General features: G+C 47.3%; 1 protein-coding gene and 1 long non-coding RNA gene across 2 annotated transcripts; one reads left to right on the top strand and one right to left on the bottom strand.

Moving 5' to 3' along the window:
* Positions 1 to 7,288: 7,288 nt before the first annotated feature.
* LOC130378615 (uncharacterized) lies at positions 7,289 to 10,489 on the bottom strand. Its single transcript, XR_008894804.1, has 5 exons — positions 10,402 to 10,489; positions 10,240 to 10,319; positions 7,992 to 8,025; positions 7,594 to 7,700; positions 7,289 to 7,351 (listed from the first exon to the last, which is right to left on the bottom strand). It is a non-coding gene; the product is annotated as an uncharacterized LOC130378615 (long non-coding RNA).
* A 6,732-nt stretch (positions 10,490 to 17,221) lies between these two features.
* LOC130378617 (uncharacterized) lies at positions 17,222 to 19,372 on the top strand. Its single transcript, XM_056585332.1, has 7 exons — positions 17,222 to 17,636; positions 17,790 to 17,928; positions 18,071 to 18,154; positions 18,241 to 18,425; positions 18,629 to 18,847; positions 18,958 to 19,205; positions 19,274 to 19,372. Exons 1-7 carry the CDS (start codon positions 17,222 to 17,224, stop codon positions 19,370 to 19,372), a joined length of 1,389 nt encoding a protein of 462 aa, XP_056441307.1.
* Positions 19,373 to 21,242: the final 1,870 nt, after the last annotated feature.

Here is a 21,242-nt window from a genome sequence, read left to right as displayed (position 1 = left end):
TTAAAAATCTGAATATTCAAAGAATGAACCATACACATATTCAGAAAGACCTTTATTTCATAATTTGGATTGTGGCTTTGAATAATAGCTAGCCTAGCGATCATCTATGTTTAGACTGACTCTCTCTGTCGGGGCCGTTGGGCTCACGAGCCAGCGGAACAGCGAATGCGCGGGAACTGTAGTTCTTTAGTAGTAGAGCGGAACTGGCGAGCGTATAATTCAAAATACATTTCCCTACATGCATCGCTCCCATCATGCTCCCACACACTTGCGTTTACCAGTGCGAAAGCCGTACAGAAGACGTATTTTTTTTCCTTCTCACCCTTTCGCACCGGTGTGAGTGGACTTGTATTTATCTTCGCACGTTGTATATTTTAATAGCAAATGCGATCGAAACTGTTGCACTGTACAGCCCTGTGATCATCTATGTTTAGACTGACTGCCTCTGTCGAAGCCGTTGGGCTCACGAGACGACCAGCTGATCGAGACAGATGAAAAAATAAAGTGAAAGGGAAGGTTAAATTAATAAATACTGTATTTTCTGGGGCTGTATGTATACCAGCGTTAATATCTAATGTAATTATTATTTTAATTATTATTATTATTATTATTGTAATTATTATAAGTCCCCGGCAGACTTTGAATCCTCAGACCACCCGGATTCGATTGCGATGAGGGATCAAGCCTGCAAAAAACTATGTAAGTTATCAACATTTGCATCTTTGCAAGCCTAAATGAAGAAAATTCCATTTAATACTAACATAGCATTTTTTTTTAATAGCACATTTGTGTAGATGAGATCTACACAAAGGTCCAGAAAATGGACCACGCCTACAAGTTCGGAATGATGGTATGCAAGCACGGGAGAAGGTACACAAGCAGCAACTGCAATTCCTGCGGAGCGAAGTCGAAAGACTTAGCCAAGCAGCGTTGGAAAACACCAACACCATCAACCAGTTGGGACTGGATCTCGGGACATCCCAGGCCAGCTTAACAGCTACGCAGACCGATCTGGACGCCACAAAAAACAGTAAAAAAAATGCAGATTACCCAACATGTGAAAACAACTTAATTACATGAAGGCCTTCAGCCAACTCCCACCTACAGAAAACTCAGACTAACAGACGTATTTATATTATGACTGTGTTTTAATTTGGTTGGAGATTAAGTCTTATGATTTTACCCATTAGACTATACTCTACCAACTCATTTATTAACCTAGCTTACAAAATGTGCATCCCAATCCAAATGACGATTACAAATGGAATATTAACATTTGCTTTCATTCCTATCTAGAATTGGACGACCTCCACTGCATGAACGCCTCCCAAGGTAGGACGATACATGGTGTTAATATTGATAAAAATAGCAAATTACCCAACAACATGTGAAAACAACTTAATTACATGAAGGCCTTCAGCCAACTCCTATCTACAGAAATCTCAACGTGTTTGTAGAATCAGTAGACTAACAGACATATTTATATTATGGCTATGTGTTTTAATTTGGTTAGAGATTTCAAGTTTTATGATTTTACCCATTAGACTATACTGTACAAATTAACCTAGCTTACACAAGCAACCAAAAATGCATACCAATCCAAATTACTAATTAATATTAACATTTGCTTTCATTCCTAACTAGAACTGGACAACCTCCACTGCATGACCGCCTCCCAAGGTATGACAATACATGGTGTTAATATGGATTTGATTTGTCATCAGATACTGATTCCTCCCATCAGAGATTGTCTTCAAATATGGATTTGATTTGTCATGTATAACACCTATTAGCCAAATGTGAAAAATAATGGAAACGATCTTTCCTCCCATCAGATACTGATTCCCCGCATCAGAGATTGTGTTCAACGAGAGTCGATGACGATGACTTCATGGACGAGAACGGGAACGGAGGTACACCTTCTTCTTTTAAATGACTGTCAGTGGTTATAAAAATACATGCAGACTTTATGTCCATGTGCTAAACCTGCATGAAAAAAAAAAAAAAACTAATACTTTTTTCTTTACATTTTGCAGATTTACTACCAGGCCCCTGAAAACAGAAACGGAGGACAATGTAAATAGTGTGATGTGTTGTAAGCGTGGCTGAGATACCATTAGAAACAGAAGGCTCACATTCTTTCAGTAACAGAATCAAATATATTCGAACTCGGTCCGCCCCCATTGGGGGGGGGACCTTAACCGTCAATACAGTTAGCGGCTGCACAGCAATATCATTCATCTGTTCACACATTTCAAGATGGTAAGTAGTCTTGTTCTTCTTACGGGTCCTAATTTGAACGTTGAAGTGATTTCAACTTGTAACTATTTCAGTGTAACACCATCTTCACTGGATCATGGATCATCGGCCTGTGACCTTCAGCACTCACTGGATCGGCTGGCGGCCGAGTGTGAAGCGGCTGGGATGAGGATCAGCACCGCTAAATCTGAGGCCATGACTCTTAGCAGGAAACCGATGGATTGCTTACTCCGGGTAGGAAATGAGTCCTTAGCCCAAGTGAAGGAGTTCAAGTACCTCGGGGTCTTGTTCGCGAGTGAGGGTACTATGGAGCGTGAGATTGGCCGGAGAATCGGAGCAGCGGGGGCGGTATTGTGTTCGCTTTACCGCACCGTTGTAACGAAAAGAGAGCTGAGCCGCAAGGCAAATCTCTCGATCTACCGGTCGATCTTCGTTCTATCCGCACCTACAGGGGCGGCCTTCCCTACAGGCGGGTTAGGCGGCCGCCTAGAGCGCCATCTAGAGGGGGAGCGCAAAATAATTTTTTTTTTTTCCCCTCCTGGCGCATATTTTTGCGCCCCTTATATATCTCCAACTAATATTTTGACATTAAAAAAAATAAATCTAACATTAGGGTAAAATGAGCCAAAAATCGAAAACGGAAGGGGAACCTACCTCCTTGGTTTCGTCAGAACATGCTAGTACTATAAGGCGTTTGGTTAGAGTGTTTTCAAGAATCGAGAATCAAGAACGAAATCAAGAAAATGAAGAGGCAAAAGCCATCCGGGGCGCAATTTTTTCCTCCGTGGATTTTATTCTTGAATTAATGTTTGTTCATCGTTGCGATCGTTGTTGTGTTTATGTGAAAGAAATGCAGTTACAGGGCAAAACAGTTTTTCAAGGTTGCAATTCAGTTTTCGTGGGGAATTAACAAACTATTTTTTTTTTATTTTTTTTTTATTTTATTATTATTATTATTATTTTTTTTTTGCGGAGGGGGGGGGGGCGCCAGGAGTGAAGCTCGCCTAGAGCGCCAAATGTGCTGGGGCCGCCCCTGCGCACCTAAGGTCATGAGGGCTGGGTGATGACCGAAAGGACGAGATCGCGGGTACAAGCGGCCGAGATGAGTTTTCTCAGAAGGGTGGCTGGCGTCTCCCTTAGGGATAGGGTGAGAAGTTCAGCCATCCGTGAGGAACTCGGATTAGAGCCGCTGCTCCTCTACTTAGAAAGGAGTCAGCTGAGGTGGTTCGGGCATCTGGTAGGTGTTTCAGGCACGTCCAGTGGGGAGGAGACCTCGGGGAAGACCCAGGACTAGGTGGAGAGATTATATCTCAACACTGGCCTGGGAACGCCTCGGGATCCCCCCGTAAGAGTTGGTCAATGTGGCCCGGGAAAGGGAAGTCTGGGGCCCCCTGCTTGAGCTGCTCCCCCCGCGACCCGACCCCGGATAAGCGGACGAAAATGAGATGAGATGACCATCTTCACTACATATTCAACCCGGTATCATGCGATTTCGTGCTCATGCGCAGAAACGTTAATCCGTTTCTCTTTCGCCCTTCTGTGCAGGCGTCATTGCCACCATGCCGTTCTCCAAAGGTGACGTGATCTGCGATTATCACGGAAAGCTCATCTCTGAATCGGAGGGGAAGAAGCTGATGGATGAAATGCAGGAGGGAGTGATGTGCTACCTCTTCTTCGTCAGGGGCAGGCTAGGCACCAAGCTGTGCATCGATTCCCAGAACTTCCCCTGCGAGTGCCACCCTGGAAAGGACACCTTTGGTAGGCGCATGAACCACTCGGGCAAGGCGTCCAATGTGAAGCCTGTGGTGTTCCAATTGAACTTTACAAACGGAGCCAAAGACACTGTCCTGTTCTTGGCCCAGAGAAACATAGTTGTCAACGAAGAGCTGCGTTGGGACGATGGTGTGAGACGGATGTCTTTCAGAGATGAGGGCATGGACCTGGCATGGCTGGATGACTGAAACGATTTGCGTTGGTTCATTGTGTTCTCATTTGTTGTTGCCGGTTATTGCTGTTCTTGTTGTTTGGTGTCATGTTTTTAATAAATGTTTTTGCTTCAAAAGGACAACGCCTTGAATAGATTGACTTTATTAATCCCCGAAGGATGTGAAATAATTCAAGTCTTCATGTTAACATTACATTGACAGAGTGGGTGCCAGAAAAAGTGAAAAACATAACAGCGCTCGTTTAAGGGCTTAAACGTTGAGCTACTGCAGGAAACGGGCATGCATAAAATGTGCAATGCATGATATATGGGACGATTGCAATCACCAGACATGAGGATGAACAAATGTATTGCCACATAAGCATGCTGCTATATATGTTTGTTCTGCATGTTTGTGTTCTATGCTGCTGAATGTGTTTTTATTGTAGGTGCATTTGTCCAGCTCTAATCTACTGTTTTGTGCACTTTCCTAAAATGTTTAATGTACACTGTGTTAGTCGGGCAGCATATGTGATGCCCGACATCTCGGGGGGGGGGAGGTCGCACGGACTCGGGCTTGGCACCGTTGGAAAGCCGCTCCTCCCTTTGGGGGGGGGGGGTGCGTCTGACTCCCGTTTCTCTAGCACCTTCCTGTCAAAAGATATCCACCGAAAACGGCCTGCACCGGGGTGCACTTCGGTTAAAACCCCCTATCCTAACCCTAACCCTAACCCTGACCATTGTGCTAAAAAACAGCCTAACCTGCGTACCTTCACTGCCGAGATTCACCCTTGTCCTCTTTCACCTCCTTTGGTCCCTCCGGCAGATGGTGTACCTACCACGACAGGGGAAGAACCGAACATCATATCGTCCCACCAGGCTCCATCTTTTCTTCCTAACTCTTCCCTTTCTTCCTCCCCCTCCTCTCTCTCTCCCCCATTACGCCTCCCCTCTCCATCTGAATCATCGTTGGATGATCAATCTGGGTCCCCTTCTTGCAATGAGCCCCGTTTACATGCTTACACCAACCGTAAGGCCTCTGTTTGGTCCCTCCCCATAAGACAACCGATTATTATTATGGGTGATTCAAATATTGCCCGCATACCTAAATTCAAACTAAACGGTATCCAGGCAGACAGCTATCCAGGAGCGACACTCAGACATCTCACGGCCATCCTGCTCAGGCTTACGTCTCCTAGACTGGACACAAAATTGATCCTTTTCTCTATTGGCATTAACAACTGCCTTAGGGAACAAACAGCACTCACCATCACCAAAGACGCCCGTCGATTGATCAGACTAGCCAGAGAGAAGTTCCCACACGCCCGCATTGTTATCCCTTTGCTAACCGTTTCCATCAGATTATCCGCCGGCCAACTTCGCTGTGTCAAGGCTTTCAATACCTTTATTAGAGATGGCATAGAACATGTGGACTCCCGCTCTGACTACCTGAACCAGTTATCTCTACTCAAATTTCAGACTACTCATGGCAACATCCACTGGACTCCGGAGACGGCGAGATTGATGATGAGGGACTGGTTGACCCAACTGGATTTATAGTTGGATCGCCAGTCGCATTGTCGTTCCCTCCAGTCTCCCTTTCCAATGTAACTAATCTCTCCACCTTCCAATTGTCCCCATTAGAACGCAAAGTCCTTGAACGTGGCCTTACCTTCATCCCAACACCGCCACTTCCTGACCGCGACCTATTGAGGCGAGACATGCACACTTATCACCGGCGCCTTAAAATGTTGGATTATTTTGAATTTGATACAGATTATCCCCATCTACCGTTTACTATATACCGTCTATGTGGGAGCCAGCTTTGGAGTCCATCTCGTCATCGATACGTGAACTCATTGACCACGACCTCCGGTCCCTTCGTGACCTCCAACCCCGACGACATAAAGGGGAAGGTAATTTCAACATCCGGCAACAGCAGGCTCTTAAAGATCTAAAATCTCGGCAGGAGATTATTATTAAACCGGCAGATAAAGGTGGCCAAATAGTCCTACAAGATCGGACTAATTATGTTTTGGAGGCGACACGTCAACTTCACGACACTACATACTATCGCCCTCTCACACAGCCGATGTTCTTAGAGACACAAACGATGGTCAGAACTCTAATTGACCAAATGAAAAAGGCACGTCTTATAACAGCAAGACAAGCTAACTACCTCTACGGCCCGGATCTCCCTCGCGCTAGATTATTCTATCTTCTTCCAAAGATCCATAAGGCTGCAGAGAGCTGGACTGTCCCACATCTAGTCCCCCCGGGTCGTCCCATTGTGAGCGACTGTGGTTCTGAGTCTTATCGCCTGGCAGAGTTTATAGACTATTATATAAATCCCCTGTCCCATTCACATCCGAGTTACGTAAAAGATACGTATACATTTGTATTCAAACTGAAACACTTAACTGTCCCCGAGAACACGTTTATTTTCTCCATAGACGTTGATTCTCTATACACCAATATTGATACTCCTCTGGGCTTGGAGGCTGTTAAAAAAGCCTTGGAATCATCACCCGACTTATCTCGTCCTGATTATTTTATTTTACAGTTTTTACAGCTTACCCTTACCCGAAACGACTTTCTGTTTGATAAATCTTTTTTCCTTCAGATATGCGGTTATGCTATGGGCAGAAAATATTCACCGGCCTATGCAGACATCTATTTGGCTGACTGGAAAGAATCAGCGCTTCTCAAATGCCCGTCACGCCCGCTCCTATATTATCGGTACCTTGATGACATCTTTGGTTTATGGGACAAATCGGAACCACTTTATTCACATTCTTAATTCACACCACCCCCGTATTACACTTAAACATACTCTTCATCTCCAGCAGGTCCCCTTCTTGGACACCATAGTCTTCTTTTCTGAGGTTAAAGATGGTCACAAAACATTAGGCACTAAAGTATATTTCAAAGACACTGACAGACATTCTTTATTATTTAGCAGCAGCTACCATCCCCGACACACTTTTAGTTCTATTATCAAATCCCAACTTATCCGCTTCCATCGTATTTGTTCTCTCCCTCACCATGTAGAGGAGGCTACAAGGACCCTTTTTGAGGCCCTTAGGCCCCGCGGTTAGTCCAAACGCTTTCTCCGTACCATCAAGCATGAAGTAGCCGCCCTCTTTCCATCCGACCGGGCCAACTTCTCTGGAAAAGACAAAAACATAGATCACAAATTAATTCCACTTGTTACAACATTCTCTCGTTCATTAGGCCCCCTTCACCCAGCCATCAAACAGCATTTCAACGCTGTTAAACTCCTAACCACTCCACTTCCACCCTTTAAAGTTATCATGGCATATCGCCGCAACAAATATTTAAAAGATATGCTGGTTCATACAGCACTAAATAAGACAATACGTACCACCTTGGATCCCTACTTTACTCACCTAAAATATATCTTCAACTTGCGAACTGGCGCCCCCATCTGGCAGACCTTCTCGCTGCTTTCCACCAACGTTTTATATGCCATCCAATGCAGGAAATGCAGAGCCATCTATGTGGGCGAAACAGGTGCCACTATTAAACAAAGACTTTATCAACATATTTACCACATTCAGAGGGGGACGGTTACAAAATTATTGTACGCCCATTTTGCCAAACATGATATTTCCAGCTTTTCCCTCTCTGGCCTGGAGACCAATCTAGGTTGGACCCTGGTCCAGAGAAGGTCAGCGGAGAGAAGGTGGATTTTCAGGCTTGAATCTACCTCTCCGTTGGGCCTAAATGATGGTGGTCCTCGCCCCCCTTCGTAACTCATGTGTGAAGTCCTCGAACGTGGTTTTACCTTTATCCCGACACCGTCACTTCCTGACCGTGTCCTGCTTAGGCGAGACATGCACACTTATCACCTACACCTTAAAAAAGAAAATACTGGATTAGGGCTGAGGTAAATGTTGAGGGTGTCTCCTCTCCTAACCATAACCCCTCCATTTATTTTCCTAACCATAACCCCCTCCATATCCCTTCCTAACCATAAACTAACCTAACTTCTTCACCTCCTTCCTAACCATAAACTTTCTCATTTATGTTATAGCTCTTCCCCTTACCCCAACCATTTTATTATTATTATTTTATTACTTTTTCTATCCTTTCTATTATCATTATTTTATTATATTATTATATTATTTTATTAGCCAAAGTTATTATTTTAATGTATTTGCTTGTGCCCGTGCCCTCCACTCTCCCATGTGCCGCTGTGCGGCACAACCTAACCCTAACGCCCCACGCTCCGAGGACCCGGACTTCGCCCAGAAGAACCGCCTCATCCTTGCGGCCATCAAGGCGACCCACCACCTGGTTAACGCTACCGGTTCAGAGCCTCTGCCTATCATCGCCAGACTCACCGCCTCCCTGATGGCCTCCATCCGCCCAGCAGTTCCCAACGCCGCGACCCTGGCTCTCCTAGAGGGCAACGCTCGTAACTGGGCACACACCACCAACATCATCCTGCGAGACCACTACAGGGCCACAGTGATCCAGAAGGTGAGCGCTCTCTCCAGTCTTGCGGACCCTGCTTGGTGCCACAACTTTGAGGTGGCTGCCTCCTGGGCCGCTCGACAATACAGACGCCGCCTTCGCCAGGAAACAGTGGACAGCCGCCGTTCCGAGCTCCGGCAAGAGTTTGACACCCGGGCTCCCCTGGACGCCCTGCGGGACGGCTCCTTGCCCCCCTCCTGTCTGCCGCCTCCAGCCGAGCTTCTCTCCGACCTCCGGCTCCCCGGACCTGTCCCCGGAACCCTGGACCGCGAGGGCCGCGCAAACCGTTCTCCGTCCCGGACCAGCTCTGTGTCTCTCTTTTCCTTTCCCTCCTCCCCCTCCCCCTCTCCTTCCCCCTGCAGGCTCGAGACTCCCTCCGGCCGCGCCCCTGCCACAGAGGACGACGCACACCTCCGCAAAGCCCCGGCGCCGGACCCTCGCCACGCCCCTCTGGTCAGCCCGTGCGTCCCCCCTTGGCTCCGCACACGCCCGGCTGGCCCTGGACACCCCGGCTGATGGCGTCGCCCCGGACACGCCCACCAGGTGTCCCACACGCCACGTCAGCACCTCAAAGAAAGGCTCACGGCCTTCTCCTGCCCTGCCGTGGAGTGAGCCACGCCCTTCCGGGTCGTCTCTCCTCCAGCTCCTCGCCACGCCCCTTCGTACGACTACGACACCCCCCTGTGAGTTTGCCGAGACCTCCGCTCGTCGGGACGCTGTCCCCACCGTCACTCCCCTTGGCTCCACCCGCGCCCGACTGATCTTTGCCCCGCCCGCGGACGGCGTCACGCCGGACACGCACACCAGAAGGCCCATCAGGCATGCCAAGGTACTGGGGGCGAGTCCTTTCTTGTCCGCATCTACGCGACCTGGAAAAAAGGCTTCGCAAAAAAGAAAGAACCGATCTAAATGTCTCACGATCGTTAAATTGGGGACTTCATAATCATAATCTTTGTGCTTTAATGTGGGAGTGTGTCGAGGATCTCGGGGGGGTTGCATGATGATTGCCCATGCACCCGGAGCCTCCTTTAATGCTTGTACCTAACCCTAACCCTAGCCCATCACCATCAACAACAGGCCCTCAACAAACTAAAATCTCACCATGAGATTATTATTAAACCAGCGGATAAGGGAGGGCAAATTGTAATACAGGACTGTACTAATTACATTCTGGAGGTGACACGTCAACTTAATGACCCCGTCTACTATCGCCCTCTCACGGATCCTATGTACCTTGAGACTCAGACAATGGTTAGGCTTTTAATTGACCAGATGAGGAAAAAGCATCTCATCAGCGCAAAACAGGCACACTACCTATACGGCCCGGATCTCCCTCGGGCGAGATTATTTTACCTTCTCCCCAAAATACATAAACCCCCAGAGAATTGGACTGTTCCATTCGTGCTTCCTCCAGGACGCCCCATAGTTAGCGTCTGTGGCTCCGAATCATACCACCTGGCGGAGTTCATAGACTTTTACATTAACCCCCTATCCCACACTCACCCGAGCTACCTTAAGGACACATACACCTTTGTCAACAAGTTGAAGAATCTCACCGTCCCTGATAACACGTTTATCTTTTCAATCGACGTTGACTCCATGTACACGAACATCGACACTGTCCTGGGCCTCGAGGCTGTGAAGAAAGCATTGTCTTCGTCACCGGATTCATCTCGTCCCGACACATTTATTTTAAAGTTTTTAGAAATTACCCTTACCCGCAACAACTTTTTATTTGATAAATCCTTCTTTCTACAAATATGCGGCTGCGCAATCGGAAGGAAATATTCACCGGCTTACGCGGACATCTATCTGGCAGACTGGGAGGAATCTGCATTCCTTAAATGCCTGTCACGCCCCCTAGTCTATTTCCGTTACTTAGACGATATCTTTGGCCTCACACCACCCCAGTATCAAACTCAAACACACTCTCCATCTCCAGCAGGTCCCCTTCCCCTAGCAATAACTTTCAGATCAGACTTTAAGGTGCTATTGCTAACCTATAAAGCCTTGCATGGACTATCTCCATTGTACCTGAAGGACCTGATCATTCCTTATAGTCCTTCTCGGTCTCTCCGGTCTTCGGGAGCCGGCCTTCGTTCATTGCCGAAGGTTAAAAAGAAATCGGCTGGACAGAGAGCGTTTGCCTATCGAGCCCCCTTTTTATGGAATAGGCTGCCATCAGCGATCAGGGAAGCTGACTCTGTGGAGCTATTCAAAGGGAAGCTCAAAATGCACCTCTACAATCTTGCATTTGGAGTGTGAAAACAACAGATGCGTAGTGAAGACTACTCTGTTTGCTTGTGCTTTTCTTATTACATTATACATTCCCACTATGTACTTTTCCGTTCTAATTCACTATTCTGTCAGTTGTAGCGTGCTGCGGGTGCTGGACTGGATGCCTGGACTCTCCTCATGGATAACCGGCCAGAACTCCATCACCATTTTAATATGATGTACATGTATTTACCTGTATGCCAATTGTGGCACCCATTGCACTCCTGACCATCCCTGGAAGAAGGGATCCCCTACACTGCGTTTCTTCTCAAGATTTCTTCCTTGCTGATTCAAGGGAGTTTTTTCTTGCCCGTGTGGGGGCATGGGTAAAGGGGGGTGTCACAAATATTTGGCCTGTTAAGCCCTTTGAGACTGTAATGGTGATTAAGGGCTATACAAATAAAATTGAATTGAATTGAATTACTCTCCTGCAACGTCGTCTACGCCATCCAGTGCAGACTATGCAGGAGTATCTATGTGGGCGAAACAGGAGCTACCATTAAACAGAGGCTATACCAGCATATTTACCACATTCAGAAAGGAACAAACAATAAACGGCTATATACTCACTTCATCTCCCATCATATCAATAACTTTTCATTGTCAGGTCTGGAGACCAATGCCGGTTGGTCCCTGGTCCAGAGGAGAGCTGCCGAGAGAAGGTGGATCTATAGGCTGTCCGCCACAGCCCCTTTCGGCCTTAATGACGATCCGTCTCGCCCCTCCATTCGTCCCGGTCCTCACCATAACCTCCCCAGCATCCTTCCTAAAACATAGCCATTCCTATTCCTTACCATAACCTCTTCCCTCCCCCTCTCCTAACCCTAACCACTCTCCCATATTTTATTCCTTTTATGTATTTTATTTCATTTCTTTTATTTAGATTTTATGGTAGCAAAAGTTCTCTAACGTATTTTAAATTGCTTGTGCCCGTGCCCTCCTCATGTTACATAGTAGTAGTGCATGGGAGACTACATGTCAGTCCCATGTACTACTGCATGTAACATGAGGGAGCGCCCTAACCCAAACCTAACCCTAACCCTAACGGTATCTATCAGGCTATCCGCCAGCCAACTCCGTTGTGTCAAGTCTTTTAATGACTTTGTGAGGGAGAATATCGAGGACGTTGACTCACGCGCTGGGTACCTCAACACACTGTCGACGCTTAAATTCCAGACCGTCCATGACAATATCCATTGGACTCCGGGGACAGCGAAGTCTATGCTGGACGATTGGCTGACTCAGCTGGGTTTATCCCTCTCGCCCCTCCATCCGTCCCGGTCCTCATTATAACCTCCCCAGCATCCTTTTCCTTGCCATAACCTCTTCCCTCCCCCTCTCCTAAACATAACCATTCCCCCATATTTTATTCCTTTTATTGATTTTATTTCATTTTTTATTTCATTTTATGGAAGCAAATGTTTTTAACGTATCTTTAAATTACTTGTGCCCGTGCCCTCCTCTCCTCTAGCCCCATGTATTGCTGCATGGCGCATGAGGGAGCGCCCTAACCCAAACCTAACCTTGCCAGAGCCTAGCTAAACGTTTTAACTTTATGCTTGTCCATATTTTCATATTTTTGTATATTATTTGTTGCCTTCATTCTCTTACACAGTCACCTGTTAGGCCACACCCAGTCCTGGTAACTTTCCAGTCGACGGCACCTCCTCCTCATCCCGCCCTGGTGGATGACACAAAGCATACCCATTGGCTGACCAGAAAGCTTGATTGACACCCTTCAACCTACTTGCTCATTCTTACCTTTTATAAATGTTGTTTACATTTCCCTCATCCTCTGACGAAGCCTAACCGGGTGAAACGTTAGGAACACTCTTTGAGGCTACGTTTACACGATGACGGTCTGACCAGAAGACGCAAAAGTGGCGTCGCGTCTTCACTTTTTATTCCGCGTTTAGAAGAGCGTTTTCGGGAGGAAATCTGCGTGCATACGGTGACGCAAAAGTGTGTGGAATTCGATTGGGTATGCATGCCAGGCGGCTAGGTGGTGCTGTGATACACTATCACACAACACCGCCATGTCTGAGCGCATGCGTAGAATCTTCCTTCTCTTAATCTGTGCCGCAAAAACCAAAAAGATCCTTCTCTGTTCAGTAACACTATCTGTACATGTCCTGTACATTTCGTGGAAAGACTCATGTACGCTTGTTAGAGCTGCCAGAGCAGCTTGAAGGTCCGACGCATGGAAATAATCCGACATGTTTGTTTATTACCTTGTACTGGCACATGTATGTGACGTAAACGTGTACGCGACGTGAGCAGATCTGAGCAGTGTTTTGCGTCTTGGCAGTGTAGACGGAAACGCTACGGCGGAGCGTATTCAACTTTTCCACTCTGGAGGGTGGTTTCAGATGTATGCGTTTTCATGCCCTAAAAACGCCGTCACCGTCTAAACGAAAGGCACTTCCGATAAAATATTTCGTCGTTTTCACCCGCAAGCGTCCTCGTGTAAACGGGGCCTTAATCTTTGATGTAAACTTAGCTATTCTGTTTAACTGTTTTTTTAGCAACTTTGGAGTTTTTAATTTAGATGTATTTATTTATTGATGTCATTTTACCTCGTTTGTTTCAACCTACTTTTAAACAAAGTCTGTTTTAACTTGGTTGACCTGCATTTTGGAGCGATTAAACTTTATTATTATTTTTAACACCTGTGGAAATTACCTTATTCCCTTTGGTTTTAATCGAATCTCCTTCAAATGCCCCCCCAATTTTTTGGCTGGTGAGTACCGAGATATCTACGTGTTCAGCTTTTTTTAACTTTGGACTGTAAACAGCTTTGGGATATCCTACAACCCCACCGGGCGGATCAACGACACCCTGTCTCCTGGCCCAAGCACAGCCTACCTCCCAGCTAAAAAGACTACTCGACTGAACCGATTGGGGGAATCGAATTTATCCTGCTGCATTGCTATTGCCAAGCTAACCATGCCTCCTAGCTAAAAGACATTGCACCAGCTGACCGGATATAATAATATTATTATTTTACATTCTTTGTTTATCTTATGGTTATAACTGCATCTATTGTTTCAATCTCCATTTTTTGCAAGCTATGGTTTTAACCTTATTTCTATTTTAGTTGATTTCACATCTCTCTTTTATCTTTTCCTTCTTTCTTTTACGTTGGTTCTTTTTAAACTCCAACTCTCAAACCCCCTCCTGTTTTTGTAAATAGGCCTAGGCCTTTTTTATTTTCATTCCATTTTATCTTCTAACGAAATGGCTAATGATTTTAGAAATAGGTTTAGCGTATTAGGTAGGCCCACTCACCCCACAGACCCACAGAAACATTCTCTTTTAAAATTGACTCCGGTCGTGACGGGTCTTTCAACCGATCTAGACCCGAAATTAATCAAAAATTATTTCCAAATACTACAATCAATTCATCTCACAGAAATTCTAGAAGAATCCATTAGAACAGGCATCCCACCATTAGGGATGGCTAGGAAAGTAGCTCAATTTACAGCGTTCATTAAACCGGCGGCACCTGACGATCTGGTCTTAAACAAAATTAAAGAGAACACAATGGAGGACATGATTATAAATGTAAAGACCTTAATCCAACACTATTCACATACAATAGAAAAAATCGGCACTAATTTGGGGCCATTTAATAAAGAGGCCTTCGGTGGGCCCACCAGCGCTATGGCAGACGCCTTACTCCGTCTTCCATCTCCGCACTTCGGCTGCTATTGTCGGCCTCGGATCCGCCACCGCCTGCCACTCCGCTGCTTCTCTCGGACCCTGGGGCCTTTCCACCGCTTCCCACACGATCACAGTCCACTACGGCACCTATCAAACAACGAAACACCTTAATCCTACCATCCAGGCCGCTAACTATTCCTTCCTTTTTTACCCTCCCACCCCTATGCCCTAACTTAACCCGACGTTTTTCTCCCACATCTGTATTTACATCTGCTCCTGAACTACCGCGGCCTAGCCGCCTCCCGCTACCACAGCGCCTACCAGTGACCAGGCCGCGTCCACCTCCGGTTGTCCCACCGATGCGGACCACCTCGGCAGTCATTGACCCTCCTTGTGTCTTGGAGACGAGCCCTGGATCTCCCACGCCGGACCCCGAGCCCCCAGTCACCACTCGCTTCCTCAACCCCTAGACCCAACCGTCGCTCTGAGATACGGAAACTGCTCTGCCCGTTGCCCATATCGCCGGCGCTGACCTCTCCATCACCTGGCCAGGCTGAGGAACCTTCCCTGAAAACGAAAAAGATAATCATCTTTAAGAATAGTTCAAATCAGAAATCGGACCCAGGTTGCGATAAGAGTCACCCTTGCCCTCTCACGCCTCCTCTGACCACTCCTGCTGTTGTTGCCCTTGCCCCAGTGGGGAAAGATCCGAGTCGCCAAGCCCCGACTTCTCCTACCTTTTTATCTTCCTCTATGCTCAGGGCTTCTTACCACCAGCCCTGCATACACCCCCCTACGAACCGCAAAGCCACTATGTGGTCCCTCGCCATCAGAAAACCCATAATCATCACGGGCGATTCAAACTTGGCCCGGATCCCAAAAAGACATCCAAATCGACAGCTTTCCAGGAGCTACATTAAGACACCTAACAGCCGTCTTACAGAAAAACACATCTCCCAGATCGGACACTAAGCTCATCTTGTTGTCTATTGGCATAGACAACTGCCTCAGACAACAGACAGCCATCACAATAATTAAGGACACCCAACGTTTAATTAGGACGGAGAAACATTCCCCCAGGCTCGCATTGCTATTCCCCTCATAACGGTATCTATCAGGCTATCCGCCAGCCAACTCTGTTGTGTCAAGTCTTTTAATGTATGATGAATGAACATGGATATATACATGAAATGTGTATATCCATCCGTCCCGGTCCTCATCATAACTTCCCCAGCATCCTTTCTCCTAAAACATAGCCACTCAATCAGTTCCTTACCATAACCTCTTCCCTCCCCCCCCTCCTAAACATAACCTTTCTCCCATATTTTATTTCTTTTATTGATTTTATTTCATTTCGTTTATTTTATGGAAGCAAAAGTATTTAACGTATTTAAATTGCTTGTGCCCGTGCCCTCCTCTCCTCCTGTTACATGTTAGTAGTGCATGGGAGACTACATGATAGTCCCATGTACTGCTGCATGCGCATGAGGGAGCGCCCTAATCCTAACCCTAACCCTAATCCAGGGTTGGTAGACGCTAGGGATGGGCAAAATGATTCTTTTCCGGGAACTAGTTCTTTCAGTTCAGTTCACTATAACGATTCGTTTATTTGATTTGTTCGTTTTGATTCGTTCGTTACGTCAGATTACATCTTAAAAAAAATTAAAAATAAAAAATCTTTTTTTTTATAATTATTGTTTTTTTTTTAATTGGTCGTGGGTCCGGATAGGACCGTCAGGACCGCAGTCCGCCGTTTGGAGATACCTGCTATATAGTATGTCGAACGTCCCACCAATATTTATACCACTTGCTTACTCTCTATATTTCATTCATTTTTTTTTTACATTTACATTTACATTTATAATTTTATTTTACTTTACATTTAATTCTTCATTGTTCAGGCATTACAGAACTTGCATGGTCATAAATAAAAAATACGAACTGCAGTTTAATTTCTTTGTTTGTTCTTAAATTGACGTAGAATGGAGCAAAGACTCCTGGGATTGGGAAATGCGTTTATCCAATAAACAGATGGAGGTCAAGTCTATTTTCGAAAAAATGTAGGGGGATATATGAGTCGAATGGTATGACCCAAGATACGTCAGAGAGAGAACGCGCGCATATTCGACGGTACCGCCTTGTCATTGGTTTACCCAGGTGCCATTCCAACACCATTGCTACCTCTCATTGGCTGAATCTTTGAGGAAGTTGTAGACTCAATCAATATAAGTCGCGGGGAGACGGAGCTCTGTTCGTTTGTATATTTTATTTACGTGACCATATGTTTGGTTGATGTTAAAAAAAAAGAATCAAAGAACCAGTTCTTCTTGTTTTGGGGAACCAGTTCTTGTCGTTCACGTTCGGGATTCGTTCGTTGTAACGAATCAGTCGCGACCGACACATCCCTAGTAGACGCTGGGAATACCAGGAACTCTCCGCCATGGTTCCGGATGAAGCGAGGATTCTTTGTTGTCGGTGAACCGTTGGAGGACGCGCATGGTGCAGAGCCCAGGTTGGTTGTGCTCACGATTTGATTAGCATTTGAGGGGACTCTTCTTTTTTCATGTCTCAAGTGTACATTGCTTTTATGAATCTGTGATGCATGTCAGCTCTCAGGAGACGGGGCACAGGCCTGAGCACCAGCGTCTGCTGGAGATGGCAGAGGGTCGGACAGAGGAAGCTTGCCATGGGCTCCTAACGGGCGAGCGGTTGCCGCAACATGAGATGACGCTGTACCGGTACTTTTGCATGGCCACCCTGACGATCACGCACCGTGTACCGGAAGAGACGGTGGTGGACTTCAAAGTAACTCATTCCAATGTTCCCTCCAGCCGGTTTCTGTTTCCCTCCAACTTTGACTCTGCTCGGTTCGAGTTGTTTGTATCCTCGCCTACAATAAGAGTCCCCCGTAACAGGTCACTGAGTGGAATGACAGGTGAGCGCCGGTGTCGGGGCGACGATCTACTTCCGAGACGGTGCGGACAGAGCTGTTATCAGCGTAGACGAGGAGAGGGTGAGCAGAGCGTGTCTTCTTTTGTTTTCATGTTTTTGTTTTGTTTTTCACATTCAAGTGAAGAATTGAATGTGAAAAAAAGCAAGTGAAGAAAGCGTTTCCGCGGACGGGATTTCACAGCTTGGCCTTTCGTTTCCCACCGACAATGGTTAGGTGCCTACTTCACGGCCATCAGGCCGCTCTACCTGACGCGGCAAGGGGAATCAGCGGATGACCAGGGCTGCTTCTTCCTGGGGACCACAGTACTTCCCGTGGCCAATCCCAGATCCGACTTGTGCCGTCTCTGGAGGCAGTGAGTGTACTCTTTTATTACTTAAACAGGGGTGTGGCAATCGCCCTCACTAAGCGACCAGAACTAGCAGGTTGCTTGGATAACTTGGAGCTGGTAGTGATTAGTTGGTTTTTGTTCTTCACACCTATCCTCCACGACACAGCTGTCGGAAGATCTGCGAGGGAGCGGGCCCGAATCCGCCGCCCGTTACGGCCGAGGCCACGGGGACGTCTTCCCGGGACAAAAGGTAAACATTGTGCGTTGCGGCGCTGACACAAACACGTCCGACATCACAGCTGCCCGGTTGCCATGTGTGCTTTTCTCTTCCTGCAGTTCTGTGTCGGGGAAAGGGTCACGTGACGACCAATGGGACGCTTTCGTCACTGAATTCCCCGTAACAATAGGTGCCCTCGCGCCCTCCAAAGAAGAACTTGTCGGTGCCGGGTTTGGTGATGAACAGACGCCCTATTTCAATTGGAGGCGCATCCAGCTGGAAAAGCGTGTGCTACATGTCTCCGGTAGGCACCGGCTTAGTCTTTGTCAAACAGATACTGTATGCCGTCTGTGAAGAGCTGCTTAGTGTCTCACTATGACTGCATCTCCTTTTCCCATCGCCTGTGTGTCTTACCGACTCACATACACAATGCCTCACTCGCTCAATCCTAGTCTCACTCACTCACTGCCTCACGCCTCACTAACTCGCTCCCTCTGTTCTTACCAGCTTCCGCTGGAAGGCAGCGACCGACCGAGGCCAAAGTGGCAGCCATTGTGGCCAAGGAGGAGTGGAAAACAAATGTCCCCTCTCTCCCGGATGTGCTCCAGGCGTGGGTCTCCCCTTTAAAGGCAGCCATTGAGGACGACAAAGGTGTCCTCAAGTCAGTGGTGGAGCAAAGGTGGAAGGGGATCGATTTTAAGGATTTCAGAGAACACAAGGGTAGAGGTGAGGGAAGACAGAAAAGCACAGTGCAAACTTTACTGTGATGACTTTGCCATGGCAGCAAAATAACAGCTGTTTATGTGTTTGTGTTTCTCTTTCGCTCTTCTGTGCAGGCGTCATTGCCACCATGCTGTTCTCCAAAGGTGAAGTGATCTGCGACTGTCACGGAAAGCTCATCTCTGAATCGGAGGGGAAGAAGATGATGGATGAAATGCAGGAGGGAGTGATGTGCTACCTCTTCTTCGTCAGGGGCAGGCTAGGCACCAAGCTGTGCATCGATTCCCAGAACTTCCCCTGCGAGTGCCGCCCTGGAAAGGAAACCTTTGGAAGGCGCATGAACGACTCGGGCAAGGCGTCCAATGTGAAGCCTGTGGTGTCCAGTTGAACTTTGCAGACGGACCCCAAGACACTGTCCTGTTCTTGGCCCAGAGAAACATAGCCGTCAACGAAGAGCTGCGTTGGGACTATGGTGTGAGACGGATGTCCTTCAGAGATGAGGGCATGGACCTGGCATGGCTGGATGACTGAAATGATTTGCGTTGGTTCATTGTGTTCCCTCATTTGTTGTTGCCGGTTGTTGCTGTTCTTGTTGTTGTTTAGTGTCATGTTTTGAATAAATGTTTGTGCTTCAAAGGACAACGCCTTGAATAGATGAATTTTATTAATCCCCGTTCATGTTAACATTACATTGACAAAGAGTGGGTGCCAGAAAAAGTGAAAAACACAACAGCGCTCGTTTAAGGGTTTAAACGTTGAGCTAACATTGCTACTGCAGGAAAAGGGCATGCATAAAATGTGCACTGCATGTGAAACATTCCGTAATGATATATGGGACAATTGCAATCACCAGACATGAGAATGAACAAATGTATTGCCACATAAGCAGCTACAAGAAAAAAACAAACAAACAAATTAATAAAGGAAGACTTGCAGTGCCTGGACAAGCTTACACTGCATATCTACAGACCTACCCACCGCTGCTGGTAACTACCTATATACGGTTGATTGATTAAAATAAATAAAACAGGCGCACGTGATGCTGGTTAGGGGCCGCTTCTGCCCTCTGGTGGCTGCTGAGGGGACCTCAACCGAGCACACTTAGGATTTGGCTGTGCAAAGCGGATACGGACAGCAGCATATGTGGTGCCGCGGTAATATCAATAGATGAATATAGATAACAGTGGCGGCTGGTGATCAGAGAAATGTTGGCGGGGCACAGTAATACACAGGGGGTCTGAGGTCGTCGTCGTCGTCACCCCCCATATTGTTTTTTTTAATTTAATAGATTTGATTTGGTGTATTCTGATGCATTCTTGGGATGGCCACTTTTACCTACTGTTCATTCAGATTCATAGACTACAACCCCTCCTCCCCCTGCCCTAACCATAACCCCGCCCCCCCTGCCCTAACCATAACCCCGCCCCCTGCCCTAACGCTGCACCGAGCACACTTAGGATTTTGCTGTGCAAAGCCGCTACGGCCAGCAGCATATGTGATGCCCGACTCCACATCTCGGGGGGGGGGAGGTCGCGCAGACTCGGGCTTGGCGCCGTTGGAAAGCCGCTCCTCCCTTTGGGGGGGGGGGGGGGATGCGTCTGCCTCCCGTTTCTCTAGCACCTTCCTGTCAAAACATATTCACCGAAAACGGCCTTCACCGGGGTGCACTTCGGTTAAAACCCCCTATCCTAACGGCCTGATTCCACCGGACGCGTTACGGCAACGTTACGGCTGCGGCACGTCTTGGCCGCGGTCACCGCAGCAGATAGGTTCCACCGTAATCAATGAGACCATTTCCACCGGGTGCGGCTGCGGAACGTCCCAGGAGCGGCTCGCCGTGCCGCAGCGCTATCATTCCGTAGCATTCCTATTTTTGCCGCAAGCCGTTGCTGAACCGCGTCAATTTCAACAGAGCAGATCGAGCAGGCCAGGAAGTGAAAAAGTAAAAGCCATAGAGCAAAATAAAACACAATACTCAGCTCATGTAGCCTATCACAACGTCATTTATGTACCAAATCATCCTTTTTATAAGGGCAATGGCCGGAAGGACAAAGCGTGGCATTTAATTGCAGTAGTTTTGGGAGTGGAAGGTGAGTACATTAGGTTTAGGATTATCTCGTGATCTCGCGTGAATACGGCTGCCGCTGCGCTGCCGTAACGCGCCCGGTGGAAATGCAAGCAGGTCAAAGTCGCGGCCAAGACGTGCCGCAGCCGTAACGCTGCCGTAACGCGTCCGGTGGAATCCCCGGGTAACCCTAACCCTAACCTTGACCTCCCCTTGGCCCTAATCCTAACCCCTCCCACCCCTGGCCCCAACCCCAACCCCCTCCCTCATCTAGCCCTTACCCTAACCCCGCCCCCCCTGGTCCTTAACCTAACCCCTCCCACCCCTGACCCTAAC

Source organism: Gadus chalcogrammus, unplaced genomic scaffold (genome assembly GCF_026213295.1).
Source record: "Gadus chalcogrammus isolate NIFS_2021 unplaced genomic scaffold, NIFS_Gcha_1.0 GACHA091, whole genome shotgun sequence".
NCBI classification, from domain to species: Eukaryota; Metazoa; Chordata; class Actinopteri; order Gadiformes; family Gadidae; genus Gadus; species Gadus chalcogrammus.
Note: the sequence above shows the minus strand (reverse complement) of the source record. Positions and strands in the feature narration are given on the sequence as shown.